We start from the raw sequence: 18,149 nt of genomic DNA on the forward strand, positions 1-18,149 counted from the left end.
GCGCGCGCTTCCTAGTGACGCAGGCGGCGGGGCCGCGCACGCACGGGCAAGGGCGAGCCCGGGGATTTATTTGGCGCTCGGCGTGGAAACGGGCGGTGCAGAGAAATAAGGCCCGGCGAGGCAGGGCACGCGTGCGCGTGGGTGTGGGTTGGACCGGAGATGGATGTACCTGCCCTTTCCCGGGGCCGCGGGTCACGCTGCCCACCCACTCCCTCAGCCCGCTGGCTCACCTGCCTTGCACGGAGGAAACAAGAGACGGGAAAGGGTGCGTAGGAAGACTCGTTTAGGGTTGGCGAGAAATGTGAGTGACCTGCCCGTGTGTGAAAGGGTCTCCCCAGAGGCAGCAAGCGAGAGGGCTGCCCTGGGGGTCGTACAGTCCGAACCCTGCGGTTATCATATTTTATTTTTATATTACAGTAAGCCATAAAGACGGCTTTGAACATTCTTATTTCTGGATCGGCGCGTCGCCCCGCAGTGTTCATGTGTCGACCCCCAACCGCGCTGTCCTATGCTGTAGTCACTGACCACGTTTGCTCATCTTAATTTGCGTTAACTGAAGTTAAAATCCAGTTCCTCCGCTATCACAGAGCCACGAAGGACACCCTGAAGTAGAGTTAGGATCGCTGAGAAAACTCTTAAAATTGCAGTAACTGGCTGGAGTGTAAAGACCCTAGATTTTCCAGAACAAGAGATGGTTAGCAGCACTCAGCTTTCATGGGGTTCCTTTGATTTGGGAGCCAGCATAACCAGGCCTTAATATTTGCTTGAAAAGTACAGTGGGGGCCCAGGGGATGGTAAGTGGGGTTCACCTGCCCTGCCCAGGGCCGCGGCACGTGTGAAGCATCCCGGTCAGCTCCTGCCACAGGACTCCTGGAGGAAGCTGGGCAGCGGTGGGGTTGGCTGTTCCTATGCCTGCCTGTGTGCCAGGCAGTTGGGGGACCCAGAGGGTGGCCAAGGCTGGCTGTTCTCAGACAAGGGCAGGCAGGTCCCAGCTCTCCTCCTGTCTGGTGTCCCTGCTCTGCTTGCTGACAGCTGCCCATGACTCAGACCCTAGATGGAAGCCTGCTGGGTTCCTGGGTGCTCCCTCTCAGAAGGCCTGCTGCTGCAGCTAAGTCGCTTCAGTCGTGTCTGACTCTGTGCGACTCCATAGACAGCACCCCATGAGGCTCCTCCTCCATGGGATTCTCCAGGCAAGAACACGAGTGGTTTGCCATTTCCTTTTCCAGTGCGTGAAAGTGAAGTCGCTCAGTCGTGGCTCTTTGCGACCCCATGGACTGCAGCCCACCAGGCTCCTCCGTCCATGGGATTTTCCAGGCAAGAGTACTGGAGTTGGGTGCCATCGCCTTCACCGCTCAGAAGGCCTAGAAGTCTGAAAACAAACGCCTTCTTTAGGACTGAGCTCTGAACCTGTGTTCATAATTTGAGTTTCCATGTCTTCACATTTCTGAAGTGGCTGCTAATAAAATCAGAGGGAGGGGTTCAGAAGATGCAGAGGGCAGGGATCAGGCCAGGTTGTGCTGCTGCGTGGCCAGGTGACCTGTGTCTGCCAGCTCTGGAGTCTGTGGGCACCCTAAACTCTCCAGTCTGAGTTTGCAGGGCCTCAGTGTATGTCTGCTGCAGAACCTGACGCCTGACATTTGAATGGAAGTGCTGGGCTCTGCTTGGCTGGCGGGATGGACTAGTTCCTCCTGGCTAAGGCTGAGGTGGTGCTTTCTCCCCTGGGCTCCCATGGGGATGGGAGCTTCCACTTTTGGTTGCTTCCAGAGGAGAATAAACATATGAAAGAGTGATCAACAGGCCCAAGAATGCTGTGGGGTTGCCAAGCCCCGTGCTTTACTTCAGCTCTACCACACACAGCCCTTGACCAAATGGAAAGCAGAACCATGACAGGCCGGCTAACCCAACAAGTCCTGTCCCCTCCCTCCTCCACTCTGCCAACCTGCCAGCCCCAGGGTCCAACACCTCCTGCCTGCACCCGGTGTTACAGAACTATGCGTGGGTGAAAGTTGTATTCAAGCTCAGTACACACCACTCTATACAATGTAAGAGTATGAAGTTTTGATACAGTTTCAGATTCACTCTGCAGCCAACTTTTAAGAAACTATCTCATTTAGTATTAAAGACCAAGATATTAAAATATACTTTCTTTTTCCAACCGTGTGTCTATGTGAGGCTAGCTTTTCTCATATACTTCAACCATTCTCACTGATTCTTTTTTTTAGGAAACTGTCATTGTTTTCCATTTTATTTTTTGTTTTTCATTTTAAGATGTTAATGTGTGACAGGTGTATCAGTTCAGTTCAGTCTCTCAGTTGTGTCCGACTCTTTGCGACCCCATGAATCACAGCACGCCAGGCCTCCCTATCCATCACCAACTGCCAAAGTCTACCCAAACCCATGTCCATTGAGTCAGTGATGCCATCCAACCATCTCATCCGTATAGTTTCTAAGTTAATTACTGTTTTTTAAATTTCTTGGTTTTAATTCTCAGTGTGTTCCCCATTGACCCGTAAAGCCCACATAAACATCTCTTTGGCTGGGGGGCTCCTCTAAATTTGTAAGGTTATAAGAGTTCCCTGATGCTAAAGCTGAAACTCCAATACTTTGGCCACCTCATGTGAAGAGTTGACTCACTGGAAAAGACTCTGATGCTGGGAGGGATTGGGGGCAGGAGGAGAAGGCGACGACAGAGAATGAGATGGCTGGATGGCATCACCGACTCGATGAACATGAGTTTGAGTGAACTCCAGGAGTTGGTGATGGACAGGGAGGCCTGACGTGCTGTGATTCATGGGGTCGCAAAGAGTCGGACACGACTGAGCAACTGAACTGAACTGAAGAGTTCTCTGAAGCCAAAAAGTTGAGGAAGTTTTCTCAAAATTCCTAGTACATCCATGAAATAGATGATTGTCTGGCACTTGAAGTGATGTGTATGAGGACAGGAAAAGTGCAAACACGTCACTGTGTGCATGTCTCAGAGGTCTGAGCTGGGACTCCCTTCAACACCGCTGGGGGGAGTCCTCTCCAGGGTAAGGAGTTTAGGGGATCAAGATTTTTGTCTTTATACTTTGCAGTGATACAGGGAACATTATGTTTGTAACCAGAAAAAAAAAAAAAACATTGTCATATTGTCTACTCTTATTTTTCCCAAAGTGGACTTTGTGAAGATTAAAAACATGCTTTGCAAAATCATAAATTACCACCTGTATGTAAGGTTTTATTGAATACCGTGTAGGTTCTCACAGGGCAGGGGCTGGGTCTTCAAATCCATCACTGTTCTGGAGTCAGACACATGTAATAAACACGCACTTAACTAGTGTTGAATATACAAATAAGTGCATGGATGTTTTAAAGTTACCAGTTACATAATTACAACTGCTGTCTGGTTGAATTGTGTCCTCCACAGATGTGTTGATGTCCCAGGTCTCAGGCCCTCAGAATGTGACCTCATTTGAAACTAGGGTTGTTGCAAGTATAATTAGTTAAATAATGAGGTCGTGTTGAAGTTTGTGTGTGTGTTTGTATCTCAGTTGTGTTTGACTCTTTGCGATTCCATGAACTGTAGCCTGCCAGGCTCCTCCGTCCATGGGATTCTCTAGGCAAGAATACTGGAGTGGGTTGCCATGCCCTTCTCCAGGGGATCTTCGTGACCCAGGGATCAAGCCCGGGTCTCCTGCATTAGCAGGCAGATTCTTTACCATCTGAGCCACCAGGCAAGCCCCCATCTTGGAGTGGGGGCCCCTAATTCAGACAGTGGTCCTGTAAGACAGACACCCAGGGAGAGGCAAAGAGCTGAGTAATGTATCCACAAGCCAAGGATAGCTGGTTTCCAGCAGAGCCCCAGCTCAGGTTCCCTATCCCTAGGGAGTCCCCGGCTCATCAGAGCACCAGCCACTCGCTGGGGGTGGAAATCCAAACACTTCATTCCCAGAGTCCAAGTCACCAAGGAGAGCTCAAAGTAGCTGGGCTTCACTTAGCAGAGACCAGACCAGCTGTGTGAGGGTCATCAGCAAGCTGGGTCCTGCCCGCCCACCGGCCTGCATGCACCCCTCTTGGACCTGTCCCCTTCCCAACATGCTGAGTGCTGGGGATACAACCATCTTCCAGCAGGAGGGGCCCCCCACACAGGCTCTGTGGGGCGCCGTCTAATGACAAGTGGTCCAGGCCCAGGCCTGTTCTTCAGTAGCCCTGCGGGGGTTGGAGAGACTGCCTTTCCCAACAGCCAAGTCTGGGAGCCAGAGGCTGGCCCTGTCCTCGCTTTCCCTCCCCTCCCTGCCGGGCAACACCTGACTTCCAACTGAAAGGAGATGCTTCTGAGGCTTCAAGCCCCTTGTTGTGGCACACCGAACAGCATCCTAGAAAACTAATACAGCTGCCGAGGAGCTCAGTCACTTTTCCTCAGCAGGAAGAGAAGCAGAGTGCAGGTGCCGACCCTGCACTCTGTCCCACGCAGCTTGCTGGGCTGGGAGGATGTGTGAGGGGCTGGAGGGAGGCCCACTGGGGACGGCCCCTGTACTTCCAACCCACGTGTCCGGCTGCACATCCTGTTCCACTGCCGCCCCCAGGCACCAGACAGCCCCTGCTGTGTCAAGAATGCACAGGGTCCTGGAGGCAGAGTGTCCGGTGGTTTAGAACCTGTCCACGGGGTCTTAGACATTCCCACTTCCCAAAGGGGAACCTAACCCCAACCCCCACCCCAGGGTGGACTGTTCTTAGTGACTCACTTCTGCTTCCACAGCTAGTTCGCGCAGCTGCCCCAGAGACCAGCTGCCAAGTCGTGAGGATGCTCAGGCAGGCCGGTGCAGGCCTCCTGCCAGCACCCATGTGAGCCAACCAACCTGGAAGTGGGTGCTCCTGCCACAGGCAGCCTCCAGACAGCCAGGGCCTCCACCATTGTTGTGACTGCAGCCTCCTGAGAGGCCCCACACGAGAATGATCCCACTCCTGAATTCCTGACTTGACAGAAACTGAGGCGATGTTTCTTGTCCTCTGCCACTGCTTGGACTCATTTGTTTCACAGCAATAGGTACTGAGTACAGCTCTAACTCCTCCCCAGAATGAGTCCCACCTATGCTTCTCTGTTAAGAAGTGTGATTGCTCAGGGAACTCAAACTTGGGCTCTGTGACAATGGAGAAGGGTGGGAGGTGGTGGGAGGTGGGAGGGAGGTTCAAGAGGGAGGAGATATATGTATACCTATAGCTGATTCATGTTGATGTGTGGCAGAAACCAACATAATCCTGTAAAGTGACTATTCTCCAATTAATTTAAAAGGGATCGCTCTTCTAGGAAGGCTTCCCCATCATATCCTTATGTCAGAGGTTCCATGTGGTGATTGCCCCTCAATGCCTTACCAGAGCCCCTGAAGGGGTAAGAAGCCCTAACCTGTGATCAGCTGCTCCTCTGAGGATTCCAGAGTTGTGTGCTTCTTTGTGGCAAGCATGTGCCTGTGAACCCAGATGACAGGCACGCACAACTCACGCCTCTTAAAAGTAATTTCAACGTATTTCCATTCCTGCAGATTTCTGATGTCTCCACTTTACTGGAGGCTATGTGTCTTGGATTCCAACTTCCCCACCTCTCCCCGGGCAAGGGATGGAGGGGAAATGGTGCGAATTCCTTGGAGCCTGGGGAAGTAGCCAGGACTGCCCCAGGAGAGGGCCATGGGTGTGGGGAGAGGTGAATGAGTTTCTCTGGATCCCAGGGAGCAGGCATCTCTCCAGAGTCTGTGTCTTCAGTCCTGTGTGGACATCTACCAAACATGCCATCTCCTCAGAATTCTGAGGGGTCCCTGCTGGGCACCCCATGTGGCAGTTCAGGTCCTGGAGAACAGTCATGTCAACCAATGTGAATTAGGATGTCTACTCAGCCCCTTTGTGCCACTCCAGGTCCCCACGTGAGGGCCAGATATGTGTCTGTGAACCATAGTTGCCCAGCAGGGCCCACAGAGCCATGGGGCACACCCTGGGATTCCAGGACCACCCTCCCCACCTGAGCAAGACCCACAGCTATGGTGAGAAGGCAACTTGGACCCCACACTGGCAACCTGAGAGCCTGGCCCGCAGGAAGACTCAGCCCTGGGGGAGCCAGGGCAGCCTCCTCCCTCCGCCTCCACCAACTCCTGAGTCTCCAGAGGTGAGTGGGCTTGTGTGCTGTTTCTGTACTTCTTTCTTAAAATTGCCATTGTCACAAGAACGACGCACAGTTGTGATATCACCCAAGGTTGGGGTTTCCAGTAGGAGAGCTGGCTTTCTCACTGATGCACAGGCAGCGAGCAACCCCACAGCTGCAGGACACACTGGGACAGTGCAACCATTTCTTAAACACACACGTTTTTTTTTTTAATTGTTCATTTTTAAGTTCACTTTCACTACGTGGATGAGATGGGTGTGTATGACACTAGGGCTGCTACGAGAGAGCTTCCGTGGCTCAGAGAAATCCCACCCTCAGTCCTCTTTCCGCTCCTCTTTCTGAGTCCACAGAAGCCGCCTGTGGGCACCGGTGGGCCCCAACCTGGCGGGTTCCAATCCTGCTTATCACTCCCTCCAGGGCTGTCTTGGTGGGGACAGAGGGGTGAGCACAGGTCCCAACTCTCCTGAAGCCCACTGCAGGGGTCACTACCTGCCTGTGCTCTCTGGCTTGGCTCTGGCAGGCCACCAGTGGTGACACTAGGTTTCTGTGGAATGAAAGCCAGGGGCACTAAGGGCTGTCATCTGGTCTCTGTGGCACCAGCTCTGGGTCCTTTCTGTGAGAAACCCCTCACACTTTCCACCAAGTGGTTGGCCAGGAGGGACTTGGCCCTCAAGCATCCAACTGTGGGGCTGGGGCTGTGTGGAGAAGGGGAGGCTACTGCCATGTCCTCAAAGGCCAGCACGAGGGGGTCTGGAGTTCCCCCCAGGCTGAGGGAGGGAGAGGAACCCAGCCAAGGAGGGTATTGGCAGGAGAGGCCTAGAGTCAGGCCTCCAATCTGCAGGCTAGCCAGAGGGGGCCACCAGCCAGAAATGGAAGGATGGGGCAGGTGGGGAGCCAGCTTGAGGAACACTGACCCTTGCCCTCCAACATCTGAACTTTCAGGCACTGGTCCTCTATCCCCTAACATCTACTTAGGGCTCCCAGAGGGGCACTTGAGGCTGCCACCCTCCCACACCTGGCCACCTGAAAGCCCTGTGGCTGGAAACAGATAGGGGCATCTTTTGAGCAAAGAAGAGGGCACACAGTAAGGACCCAGGTCTCCAAAGGGCTCTACAGACAGGTCCTCCAAGGCTGCCTACAAGCCTGGAGAAGGAGAGGACGGACAGTGGGAGGCTGGCCGTCCCCACAGAGGTGCTGTGCCAGAGGGAAGAAGGCCCTTCTGGGAGGAGGGGCCGGCAGGGTTGGCCATGCTGCCCACAGCCCTCTAGACCACAGCAGTTTGCTCACCATCCCAGTGGAGCCGGCCCACTCTCCTAAAGACTCTGGCCAAACCACACCCCATGACCTCTCCAGCCAAGTGCAATGACTGAAGGCTCCGAGGACAGCCGAGGGTGCCAACCTCAGGCCGAGGGGTCTCTGGGGACCCCTGTGCCACCACATTACAGCACACTGCAGCTCCTACCCACCAGTTCCAGAGAGCACCGCTGCACACGCAGCTCCCAAGGCTGGCCAGTGACTGGATGCCCAGCCCTCACTGCCCAGAGTCCTTCTCCATTCAAGTCTTTCTTCCTCTGCCCCCTCCCATGTGCCCAGCCCCTCTTCCAGGGGAGGACGTGCAGGTGGTGGTGCCTCTACCTCCAGGCAGAGATGGCTCAGAGGACGTGCCCTAAGTGACAAGGTGCTCATAAGGACCCAAGTGTTCCTGTCACCATCGATGGATTTATTGAGGTCGCCGCCACGTCTGCTAAAAGGGTTGCCAAGAGGGGATCCAGCCACCGCCCAGCTTGGGCCTGAACTGAGGGACCGTGTGCCACGCCCTGGGGGCTCCTCCAGAGAGAGCCTGTGGTCAAAGCCTTGCCACAAGGACCAGACAGCTCGGAGCGCGGAAAGAGAAGCTGAAGCTGGGAGGGCAGAAGGGGAAGGAGGAGCGGGAGCAAAAGTTGCATCTAGACAAAGTCGAACAAAACAAAACCGAAACCCAGATGTGTTCCTGTCGCATCTCGGGATCCAGGCGTCGCGGAGTCCAGAAGGCCCCTTAGCCGGACATCTCCTCGCGCTGCTCCTTGTTCCTGCGCACCTCGGCCGCGTGCAGCTCCTGCCAGGACAGGCGTGGTGGGCAGGGCCCTGCAGCCGGGAGGGACTGGGTCCTGCCCCTCCCGGTCCTCCTTGGCTCTGCGTGTCCTGCCCTTGCCCCCGCTCCCGGCTTGGGGACCCTAGGGTCCTTTCCTCCCTAGACTGGTTCGGTCCGAGGTGCTGCAGATGCGACCAATGAGGACACGCTTAGCGACCAGGAGCAACAGAGGGCAGGGAGAGGCCTGAGACACCAACTGAAAGTGTGGCTTGAGGGTGGGGGCTGGCCCTCAGTGAATCTGGGGTTATGTCCAGACCAGAGCGTTGTGGCTCAAGGTATTTCCCGGGTGTGCAGGCTGCGGGGCTCCCTGGCACTAACCCAGTCCCACTCACAGGGAGGGGGCTCTGGCCTGGGCAGGGGTTCCCCTCACCCTAGCCGGCCCCAGCATGACAGCGAATCAGGGGGAGGCCGGACTGTGGGAGTGCTGTTGGTGCAGTGGGCTGCTGCTGCTACTGCTGCGAAGTCGCTTCAGTCCTGTCCGACTCTGTGTGACCCCATAGACCGCAGCCCACAAGGCTCCGCCGTCCCTGGGATTCTCCAGGCAAGAACACTGGAGTGGGTTGCCATTTCCTTCTCCAATGCGTGAAAGTGAAAAGTGAAAGTGAAGTCGCTCAGGCGTGTCCGACTCGTAGCGACCCCATGGACTGCAGCCCACCAGGTTCCTCCATCCATGGGATTCTCCGAGTGGCTGCTGCTGCTGCTGCTAAGTCAGGCACCGCCAAAAGAAGGAGCATCTGGGGGACGCCCTACTTCGGGCCCCTCCCCCTGCTCGGGCCCCACCCCCTGCTCGGGCCTGGCCCGGGCGCGCACCTTCTCGCGCAGCCGCTCACGCAGGGCCGCCAGGTGCGCCTCGCGGATCTCCTTGCTGAGCTCCATCTTGTAGTTGAGCTTCTCCTCGGCCAGACGGCTGAAGTTGTTGTTCTCCTCTAGCGCCTTGTGCAACACCTCGCGTTCGTGCTCACGCCGCTCCGCCAGCTGCTTCAGCACCTGTGCCTCCTGCGTCTGCGCGGCAAGGGGCGGGGGACGGGTAGTGCCGGGAGGGTGAGCGTGAGGGGCGGCCGGGCCCACCCCTCCAGGCACATCCCCAGACAAGCCCTTCCTGTCCACCCTCGGCCGCAGAGCTGCCCCTTCCCCGCTGAACTCCAGGCACCCCCTCTCCATCCCACTCCGGAGTCTGGGCTGCCCTAAGGAATATTGGAGGGGCGGAAGAAGTTTGTGGGCTGTTACTGAGCTTTTCCCCTGTCTCTTCTTCAAAGGTCTGCCCGCCCAGCACTAAGTAGGTGCTTAATACACACCAGGTTCTGAGCTCCCTGCGGGGCTGGGGGCGGTGGAGGGGCCCTCAGGGCCGCTTGGGAAGGGAAGAGTCAGAACGAGAAGAGTGGCGCTGCTGGTGGTCCCAGGGGGAGACCCAAGAGCCCCAGAGATAACAGCCTCTCTCAGCCTCCTTCAGAAGGCTGCAGGGCTCCACCCAGGAGCTGGTCACTACTAGATAACCATGAGAAACCTGGGCCCCCAGGTCTCACAGGCCCTGCTGTAAGGATAGAGCTGCTGCCCCTGCCCAGTGGGCTTGAGCATCAGGATAGCACTCCTGAGAGCATAGGGTTTTCAGTGTGTTTTTCAGTCCGAGAGAGTCTGGTGTGAGAAGGGGAGGAGGGGCCCGCTTCTACCAGGGGCACCCTGAGCTCCCCTGCTCAGGAAGGTGCCTACACAACCTCCTTTGCCAGCACCCCACCTGGGGCTACCTCCTGATCTTCCCATCTGGTCAGTATGGCTGAGGGCACCCCTCCTCCAGTGGCTGCCATCCAGAAATCCTTCCTCCTTCCCCCATCTCATTCTGATGGCTCAGAGGGTAGTAGTCCAGGGATGTGAGACTCTCTGCTATAGACCCAAAGCCCAGCAGATGCTTGGAGAACCCTGCACCTTGGGGACTCTGTCTGTGGTTACAATTCCTCCTGACCATCTTCATCAGGACCCAGGGGGGTGGCTCCTGACCTTCCTCCGCTCCTCAGCTGCCTCCAGCCGCTTCTGCAGCTCTTCCAGGGAGGTGTCCTTCCTCTTGGGGGGGGAGGAGAGCACGGGACTCTCCGGGGACAGGTCGGAAGGGGACTTGAGGATGACCTCAAAGCTCTGGCCGGAGGCCCTCTTGTCCAGCTGTTTCACCTCCATGTCTGCAGGGCAAGAGCAGGTGGGGGCTTCAGGAGGGCTGGGTGAGGAGGGGGGAGGCTGAGCACATATCCAAGTCAAGGGGTGAGATAAGGGGTGAGGCTTCTCATGTGGGACTCCAGGACTGGGCCCCCAGGACTGGCCCCTCCCCCAGGGACCCTCCTCCAGAAGCCAATCAACCAGAAGGGTTCATAGACACCGTGGGAGGTGGGCAGTGAGCTCAGGTGGCAGCAGGCAGTGGGACGTCAGGGGCCAGGCACTCACCCCCATATTGGTAGACGGTGTTGGGGTGTGGCTGTGAGTAGAAGCAGGAGCAGATGAGCGACAGCACTGACAGCTCCTTCATCTTCTCCTTGTATGCTGTGGGTATGAGGCCAGGCTGAGTGGGCGCCAGCTCATTGCTCCTCTGGCCCCACCTCCCTGGCAGCCCAGGCCTCCCTCCGCTCTGTCCCCATCACTCCCTTAAGGTGCCTCTCTGGGAAACCTTGGATCATGCTCTTTCATGTCCCACATCTCTGACTGTGCATCCCTTCCTCCCTCTTGGATGTTAGTTGTCTTCCCCTGGGCACACCTCCTTGTGGGTGCCCTGCATTGCTCTGTCTCTGAGTCCCTGCACCTCAACCCCCATGTCTCTGTCTCCCTCTCCCTCCTTTTCTCTTTCTTGGCATTTCTGTCTGTCTCCCCTGCCTCTGTCTATCTATGTCTCTGCTTCCGTCTTTTTTGGCTCTTCATCTGTCCCCACCTCTTGCTGTATCTTTGCGTCTCGCTGATTCTTTGTCACTGTGTCTCTTCCTGACTCTCACCTCCCTCTGCCCCTCCCTGGACTTCCTCCTTCCTCCCCTTTCCCTCTCATGAATACTTGCCCAGTCGGTAGAGAGGTTGACCACCACACTCATGACTGGGCCAGCACAGATGTAGAGCTTCCACAGGCAGCATTTTCCTGGGCTATGCACTTAGGTGAAGCCCTCAGACCCTCTTGTCCCCACACCTGCCCTGTAGTGCCGCCACCCTGGGATGAAACTTGGTTCTCACTAGACACACACTAAGTGAAGTCGCTCAGTCATGTCTGCTGCTGCTAAGTCACTTCAGTCGTGTACGACTCTGTGTGACCCCATAGACGGAAGCCCACCAGGCTCCCCCATCCCTGGGATTCTCCAGGCAAGAGCACTGGAGTGGGTTGCCATTTCCTTCTCCGATGTGTGAAAGTGAAAAGTGAAAGTGAAGTCGCTCAGTCGTGTCCGTCTGGTGCCTCTCAAAAGCCAGAGTGAAGGGAGCTGTCCGTTCAGCACCACGCCCCTCCCTCTACCCTTGCAGGGTGAGTGCCCCCAGCCAATGTCCGCAGTACCCAACCAGAAAGGGAGGTAAGCCTGCTCAGGCCCTGGGCCCTGTCAGGGAAGGGGAGATGCCTGCTCTCAGAGTGAAAATAACTGGGCTGTTCGTGGTCTCTTCACACAAACCAGGTCCCAAAGTAGACACATGGGTGTGATGCCTCACCCACTGGTTCTCAACAATCCTGTAAGCCATACCTGTCATCCTGCCCCCACTCAACCAAGAGTGGGCCCAGGTAGCTGGGGTGATTTGTTCAGAGCTCCTCCATGTCAACCCAGGTAGTCTGTGTTCTTTCCACCCCTACTGCTACTGCTGCTACTGCTAAGTCACTTCAGTTGTGTCTGACTCTGTGCGACACCATAGAAGGCAGCCCGCCAGGCTCCCCCATCCCTGGGATTCTCCAGGCAAGAACACTGGAGTGGGTTGCATTTCCTTCTCCAATGCATGAAAGTGAGAGTGAAGTCGCTCAGTCGTGTCCAACTCTTAGCGACCCCATGAACTGCAGCCTACCAGGCTCCTCTGTCCATGGGATTTTCCAGGCAAGAGTACTGGAGCGGGGTGCCATTGCCTTCTCCATCCACCCCCACAGTAGGCCCCAAAGACTAGGGGCCTCAGACCCCCAGGCCTTCATCCCTGGCTGGAGAAGCTATTAGTGGTCTCCAAAGAGACACTCCAAGGAGAAGGACTCTGGCTCTCAAGAGACAAAGAGCATGCATTGTTACCCACAGCATCCTTCCATGCGGCAAACAGTTTGGACAGAAAACTTTCTGATCAAATTTCATACAAGATAGTGCTTTAAAATTGAATTAACATAAAATTGGGGAAAGTGTTGGCATAGAAATAGGACTCAGGACAGAAGTGACCAGCCCCTGTCTCAGGGAACAGTATGCTGTGAGCAGGGTTTTCCACCAGCCAGTGCACAGAATGATGGTATTGGGTCGAAGCGTCCTGATGACCCAGGCCCTTCTGGAGAGAGCCCAAAGAGCCTTGAAAGGAGCACAAAGGAATCCTGGGCAAACAGCAAGGAGGGCCTTTGGGGTCTCAGAGGGGAAACAGGGCAGAGACACATTACTTGGTCATTGGCTCAGGAGTCTGAGAAGGAGGGCCAGGTAGAGGCAGGCCTCAAAGGGGATTTTTGGCCTGACTTATCAATTTTGCTGTTTCAGAAACAGAATCTAGTTATGTATTACTTATGTCATTAAAAGTTAACTTTAGGACTTCCCTGGTGGTACAGTGAATAAGAATCTGCCTGCCAGTGAGGGGGATGCTGGTTTGATCCCTGGTCTGGGATGAGTCCACATGCCTCAGAGCAACTAAGCCTGTGCCCCTTGAGCCTGTGCTCTGCAACAAGAGAAGCCACCACAGTCAGAAGTCTGTGCACTGCAGCTAGAAAGTAGCCCCCACCCGCTGCAACTAGAGAAAGCCTGCACACAGCAACAGAGACCCAGAAAGCCATAAATAAATAAAAAGTTGAAAAGTAACAGCCCAGTGGGAGGGGCGCTCCGCAGGAGAGGACTTGTGTGTCTGGATGCTGGTCAGGGGGGACTGCATGGCAGTCGGGGAACAGGTAAATTTGGAGAGAATACCAGCAGGGGGAAGCCTGCATCCAGGCTGGAGATCAGGACTGAGCCTAGTCGTGTGCAAGATGGGAGAGAGGCTTCAAGTTCCTCTCATTACAGAGGGGAGAGTGGACGGAAGGCCAGACCTCTCCACAGATGTAACTCCAACCAGGAAACCCCTACAGCAGGAACACTCTTCCTTTTCTCTCTTCACAAGACCCTCTCTTCCTTCCCTATCATTGACTTCAGAAAGTCATTAAAAAAAGTCTCTACTATGAACTGGATTGCTTTCAGCCGCCCCTGCCCCACCCATATTAAATGTTAAACATGCAAAAATGCATACTGGCCTTTTGGATGATGATATCCCAGACAAGCAAGAGTTAGAAGGCACTGGGTCAGCGTATAGCAGCAGCGTGATAATGGTAATAGTCGTCCAAGGGGCCCAGGGTGGGCATGCCACACCCTTCCTCCCAACTGACTCTCAAGACCAGCCACCCCAGGCAGACACCATCATCAACCTCATTGCTACAGAGGTGAAGAAGGCCCAGAGAGGGCAAGTGGCCCTCCCAGAGTCACACAGCATGCCAAGTTGGGAGCCTGTCAGGAGCCCAGGCCTCTGAACTTTCCTGTTGGGAGCCTCATGGCGGGTGGGAAGGTCTTCCAGAACTAGGAGGGAAGTGAGCCCATCATAGATTCTCACTCACCCCTAGAAGGGCCTTGGAGGCTGCTGCTTGCTGCCTCTTGACAGATGGAGCTTGTTGCCACTCAGACTGTCCCTCTCTTGCTAGTCAGAGTCGGGAGCCCAACATGGCAGGTTGTACCCAGTCTGTCCCTCTCTCACTAGTCAGCGTTGGGAGTCCAACATGGCAGGAACTGCCAGCAGCATTCACCTTTTTCTGGGAAATGTGGCTACAACAGTCACATTCCCTGGCATAGACTGGACGCTCACCTCCTGGCAGGCCCAAGCCCAACCACTGTTTCCCAAAATAGCTCATTCAACCCTCAGAACAAGCCTAGGGGAGGTGCTGGCACTATCACTGCCAACCAGATGGGGAAATTGAGCCTCTGAGAGGCTAGGTAGCAGGTGCAAAGCCTCATAGCTTGCCAGAGTTGCATAAGGGGATGAATATGAACAAGTCTGCAAATGTGCCTGAAGAGCTGAGCACTAGGGAAGGACACCAAGATGTGGTGTCCTCAGAGTGCAGCCCCCAGGAAGTGCAGGCCAGGGTGGAAGTGACCCTGCAAGGCCACTGAGGCATGGAAGCCTGCTCCAGTCAAAGATATGTTTTCAGAAGGACTCCATAGCTGGTTCACTTTGGCCAGTTATTGGTAGTGTCATGTAGCCACTTCTGGGCCAGACCTCCCTCCTACCAAACTTTGCTGGGAGAAGCTGTGGTGAGCATAGGCACCTGTACACGTGGCTCCTACCCTACAGAGGGCAGCGCTGATGACAGAACAGGAAAGGCCCGGCCCCGTGTGACGTCCGCCAGGGGCACTTCTCCAGTGGGCACTGCACCACATCTTTGAAGCAATGACCAAGCTGGACAAAACTGACCAATTGTACCCATGGTCTCCTTCTAGACACCAATGGTAACTCGGACAGCCAGAAAAATCCTGGGAACGAGTGTGGGTGAGAAGTGCCCCACAGACTGGTCAAGAAGAGGGTGTGGTACCATAGGGTCTGAGGTTGGAGGGTCTGGACCCAGCCCTGATGGCCCTTTGAGGGTAAGGCTTCCTCTTCGTCCCTTCCCCACCTAACTCTGCTCAAGTCGGAAGGATGAGAAGGAGGCCTGTTGAGCAGTGTTTTTACCAACAGGGTGAAAAGCTGATAAATGCTCCCCAAGAGTGGTTACCCATGTCCCCCAGCTCAGCACAGGCGTGAGTGAGGCCACTCAGCTCCACCCCAGGGTGGGACTGGGGCAGCACTGGCCACCTTCATTTGCCCAGTGTCTCTGGGGATGACAGGGAGAGGGCAGGGGGTGGATGAAGTCCAGATGGACAAGACCCCCCCAAGGAGGTTGAGGAGGGGTGTACTCAATGACGCCCGTGGTCCCCTCCCACGCTCCTGCAGAAGTCACCAGGGGCAAGAACCACCAGTCCTGAGAGGCGGGGTCAGTGCGGTGCACACGTGGGTGGGCGGAGCTCTGGCGCTTCCGGCCTAAGCGGGTGCTCCCAAGAGTCTAGTTAGCTGGGGAGGGGGGATTGCAGAAACTGGTCCCCAGGGGAGAGGGAAGAATGGGCAGGGTGACCGGGTGGAAGTGGGAGGCCGCCCACCCAGCTATCTCCGGCACCGCGTGCAAAGATTAAGCTGGTTTTGGGGAGACTAGACTGGGCAGAATGTTTCTAGGGAAAGCGACCCTCGCGTCCTTGCGCCGGGGGTTGCCGGGCAGCACCCTCGAGTCCAGTATTTGCCACGCTTTTCCCGCCTTGTCCGGTGCCCGCTCCTCCGCGAGATCCTCGGGCCTGCTGAGGGCGGGGGAGGAGGGGGGTCGTTGCCCTTGAGGGCGGTGGGTCTGCAGCTGGGGAGGCGGGGCGGCAGGGGAGGGACGGAGGGGCAGACGTCCATCCTCACCGGAACCCGCAGTGTAAAGGGCGGGGGCTTTTTCGACTGGGGCGGGTGGCACCTTGTCACAGAGGGTGGTCCCGAAACCGCAGCGGCGTGGGGAGGGGGCGGCGAGGCGAGGTGCGGGCGCGGCCTTGCTCAGGTTTCCTTCCCCCGTCTTCTCGCAGCGCCCCCTCCCGTCCCCTGGCCGCTCCATTGGCGCAGGGAGGGTCCAGGCCCCGCCGGCCCCGGGTTGGGACTCCCGCACAGGGTCCTGTGCTCCTCCCTCTGATCCCCGTGAAGTCTTAGTTCCACCAGGGTCTGCGGTCGCCCGACGCCTCCCAGGACCATGCCTGCACCCCTCGAGCGTGCCCACCCAGATTCTCGGAGCCACCCTGTGGCACGGCAGTCGCGCCCGGCCTGGCACAGCGGCACATGAAGGGGCAACGGCACCCCAGGCCGACGCCCCCACCCCGAGCGTGGTCCCTTCCCCGCGACCCAAGCCCGCTAGGCTGGCGCCGCAATCCCTGCCCTGTGGGCTTCGGGTCTCCCCATCCCCTGGACCCCAACCCTGTCTCCTGCGGGTTCCACCCGGAGCTTGCCCGCGCCCTTTCAGGCCTTTTCCGAGATGGGAAAACACTCCACATCCCGCCCAGCAGTAGGCGAGGCCAGACAATAGTCTGTGCTCAGACCCGCTGCCCCAGGATGCCGGAGGCCCGGGTGCCTACCGGAGATGGTGCTGGCCATGGTGCTGGCGGCGGCGGGGTTGCGGGAGGCGGGAGAGGCGCGGGCGGCGGCTGGAGCTGCAGTCGGCGAATGCTGCAGTGTCGGGGAGGGGAGGGAGCTAGGGAGGGCGGGAGGCGGGAGCGCAGGGGAGAGGGAGGGAGAGAGAAAGAGAGAGGGAGAGAGAGAGAAAGCGCCTGGCTGTGGCTTGGCTGCAGCCGTCGGAGGGAGGGGGTGATGGGAGGGGACGATGGGAGGGACTGAGATCTGCCAGGGACGCAGAGCCGCTGCAGCCAGAGGCCCATCCTCCCACCGCTCACTGTTAGGACACGCTGCCCCCCAACTTGGCTTTGTACAGTCTCAGGGGGCTGGTGGAGATAGCACCCAATTCCCCGGGGGCTGTGCAGGCTTCAACGTCAGGGTGGGGTTGGAGAGCTCTTCTGAGGCCAGTGAAGGCTGGGAGGTGCCTTTTTTGTGCCCAGGCTTGTGCTGAGGGAAAGCAAATCATGGATGGTGTGGGTGGGGGCTGGTCTGGAAGGCCTCCAGGGGCCTCCCAGAGGATGAGCAACTTGAGGCAAAGAGGGTAAATCAACGTGCAAAGGCCTAGAACAAAGCTTTGGAGGAAGACAGAGACAGGATCCAACCCCTGCTCTGACATCTACTTGCTGTGTGATTGAGGGCAAGTTTCTGACCTCCCTGGGCCTCCATTTCTCAGGTGTGAGATGAGGTAATGGTGTTAATCCCCAGTGGTGTAGGAGAAGTGTGCACACTTGGTGAGTGGTGACCTGCCTGCTTCCTCCCCAGACTGAGTTCTGTTTGATACCCTCAAAGGGAAGGCCTTTCCCGGAGTAAGCATCACCTCTTTGGGGATGGGAAGTCAGGCAGATGGAGTGTTGTTCCCATTTTAGGGACGGAGCCACTAGGCCAAGAGAAGGACTGACTCCACAAGCAACGGAGTCCTGGAGCCAGAAGCAGAACTCTGGGGAAACCGGGAACATGCAGAGACGAGGAGAGCCAAGAACCTTGATGTGCACACTCATTGAGCATAATAGGTAACCATCTGTCCTGTGGCCCACATGGGGGCTGGTCCACCATGGGAGTCCCACAAAGCCTACCAGAGCAGACACTCAGTGCAAGTTCACTGACTTGATTGAGATCTCTGTGCCGGCCTCCTGGGGCTTGCTATGTGGCCTCCATGTCCCTTTCTGCTCATCTCTCAGGGTGTAGGACCACAGCACTTACATGTTATAATTTTAGGAGGCTGGGCAGGTGGTCCTGATGCACAATGTGTGACCAGGGTCCTCAGCTCCAGTATGGCCCAGGGTTTGCTGAATCTCTGGGTCCTGGACTTCCCTCCCTTGGACTTCTGTGGGAGAAAATGCCACTACTCTTAGAGGGTGGGGGGTGTGGAGGGGAAGGGTAGGACTCCTGGCTCTGGGACTTGCTGCCATCTTTTCACCTGGTGGCTCAGAAGTAAAGAATCTGCCAGCAATGCAGGAGACCTGGGCTTGATTCCTGGGTTGGGAAGATTTCCCGGAGAAGGGAATGACTACCCACTCCAGTATTCTTGCC

General features: G+C 56.6%; 1 protein-coding gene across 2 annotated transcripts; it reads right to left on the bottom strand.

Annotated features, from left to right (window-relative positions):
- Window positions 1-7,835: 7,835 nt before the first annotated feature.
- Window positions 7,836-16,698, bottom strand: STMN3 (stathmin 3). Of its 2 annotated transcripts, none has more exons than XM_055425075.2 (5): window positions 16,583-16,698; window positions 10,689-10,784; window positions 10,254-10,429; window positions 9,072-9,263; window positions 7,836-8,225 (listed from the first exon to the last, which is right to left on the bottom strand). In XM_055425075.2, the coding sequence occupies exons 1-5, from the start codon at window positions 16,599-16,601 to the stop codon at window positions 8,166-8,168; spliced, it is 543 nt and encodes a 180-aa protein (XP_055281050.1). In that variant the 5' UTR covers window positions 16,602-16,698; the 3' UTR covers window positions 7,836-8,165. The 2 variants fall into 2 exon arrangements, with proteins under 2 accessions (XP_055281050.1, XP_088700528.1); XM_088844402.1 differs by lacking the exon at window positions 16,583-16,698 and adding an exon at window positions 11,288-11,581.
- Window positions 16,699-18,149: the final 1,451 nt, after the last annotated feature.

The sequence above is a fragment of the Moschus berezovskii genome, chromosome 15, assembly GCF_049115385.1.
Source record: "Moschus berezovskii isolate FMDL1 chromosome 15, NW_MosBer_1.0, whole genome shotgun sequence".
Classification (NCBI taxonomy): Eukaryota; Metazoa; Chordata; class Mammalia; order Artiodactyla; family Moschidae; genus Moschus; species Moschus berezovskii.

Excerpts from the sequence above, each read along its gene's own strand:
- STMN3 (XM_088844402.1), bottom strand. The coding sequence starts at position 11,360 with ATGCTGCCTGTGGAAGCTCTACATCTGTGCTGGCCCAGTCATGAGTGT. Across the intron at positions 10,785-11,287 it reads TCAACCTCTCTACCGACTGG|CATACAAGGAGAAGATGAAG; the intron begins GCAAGTATTCAT and ends TCATACCCACAG. Across the intron at positions 8,226-9,071 it reads GTGAGCGGCTGCGCGAGAAG|GAGCTGCACGCGGCCGAGGT; the intron begins GTGCGCGCCCGG and ends CTGTCCTGGCAG.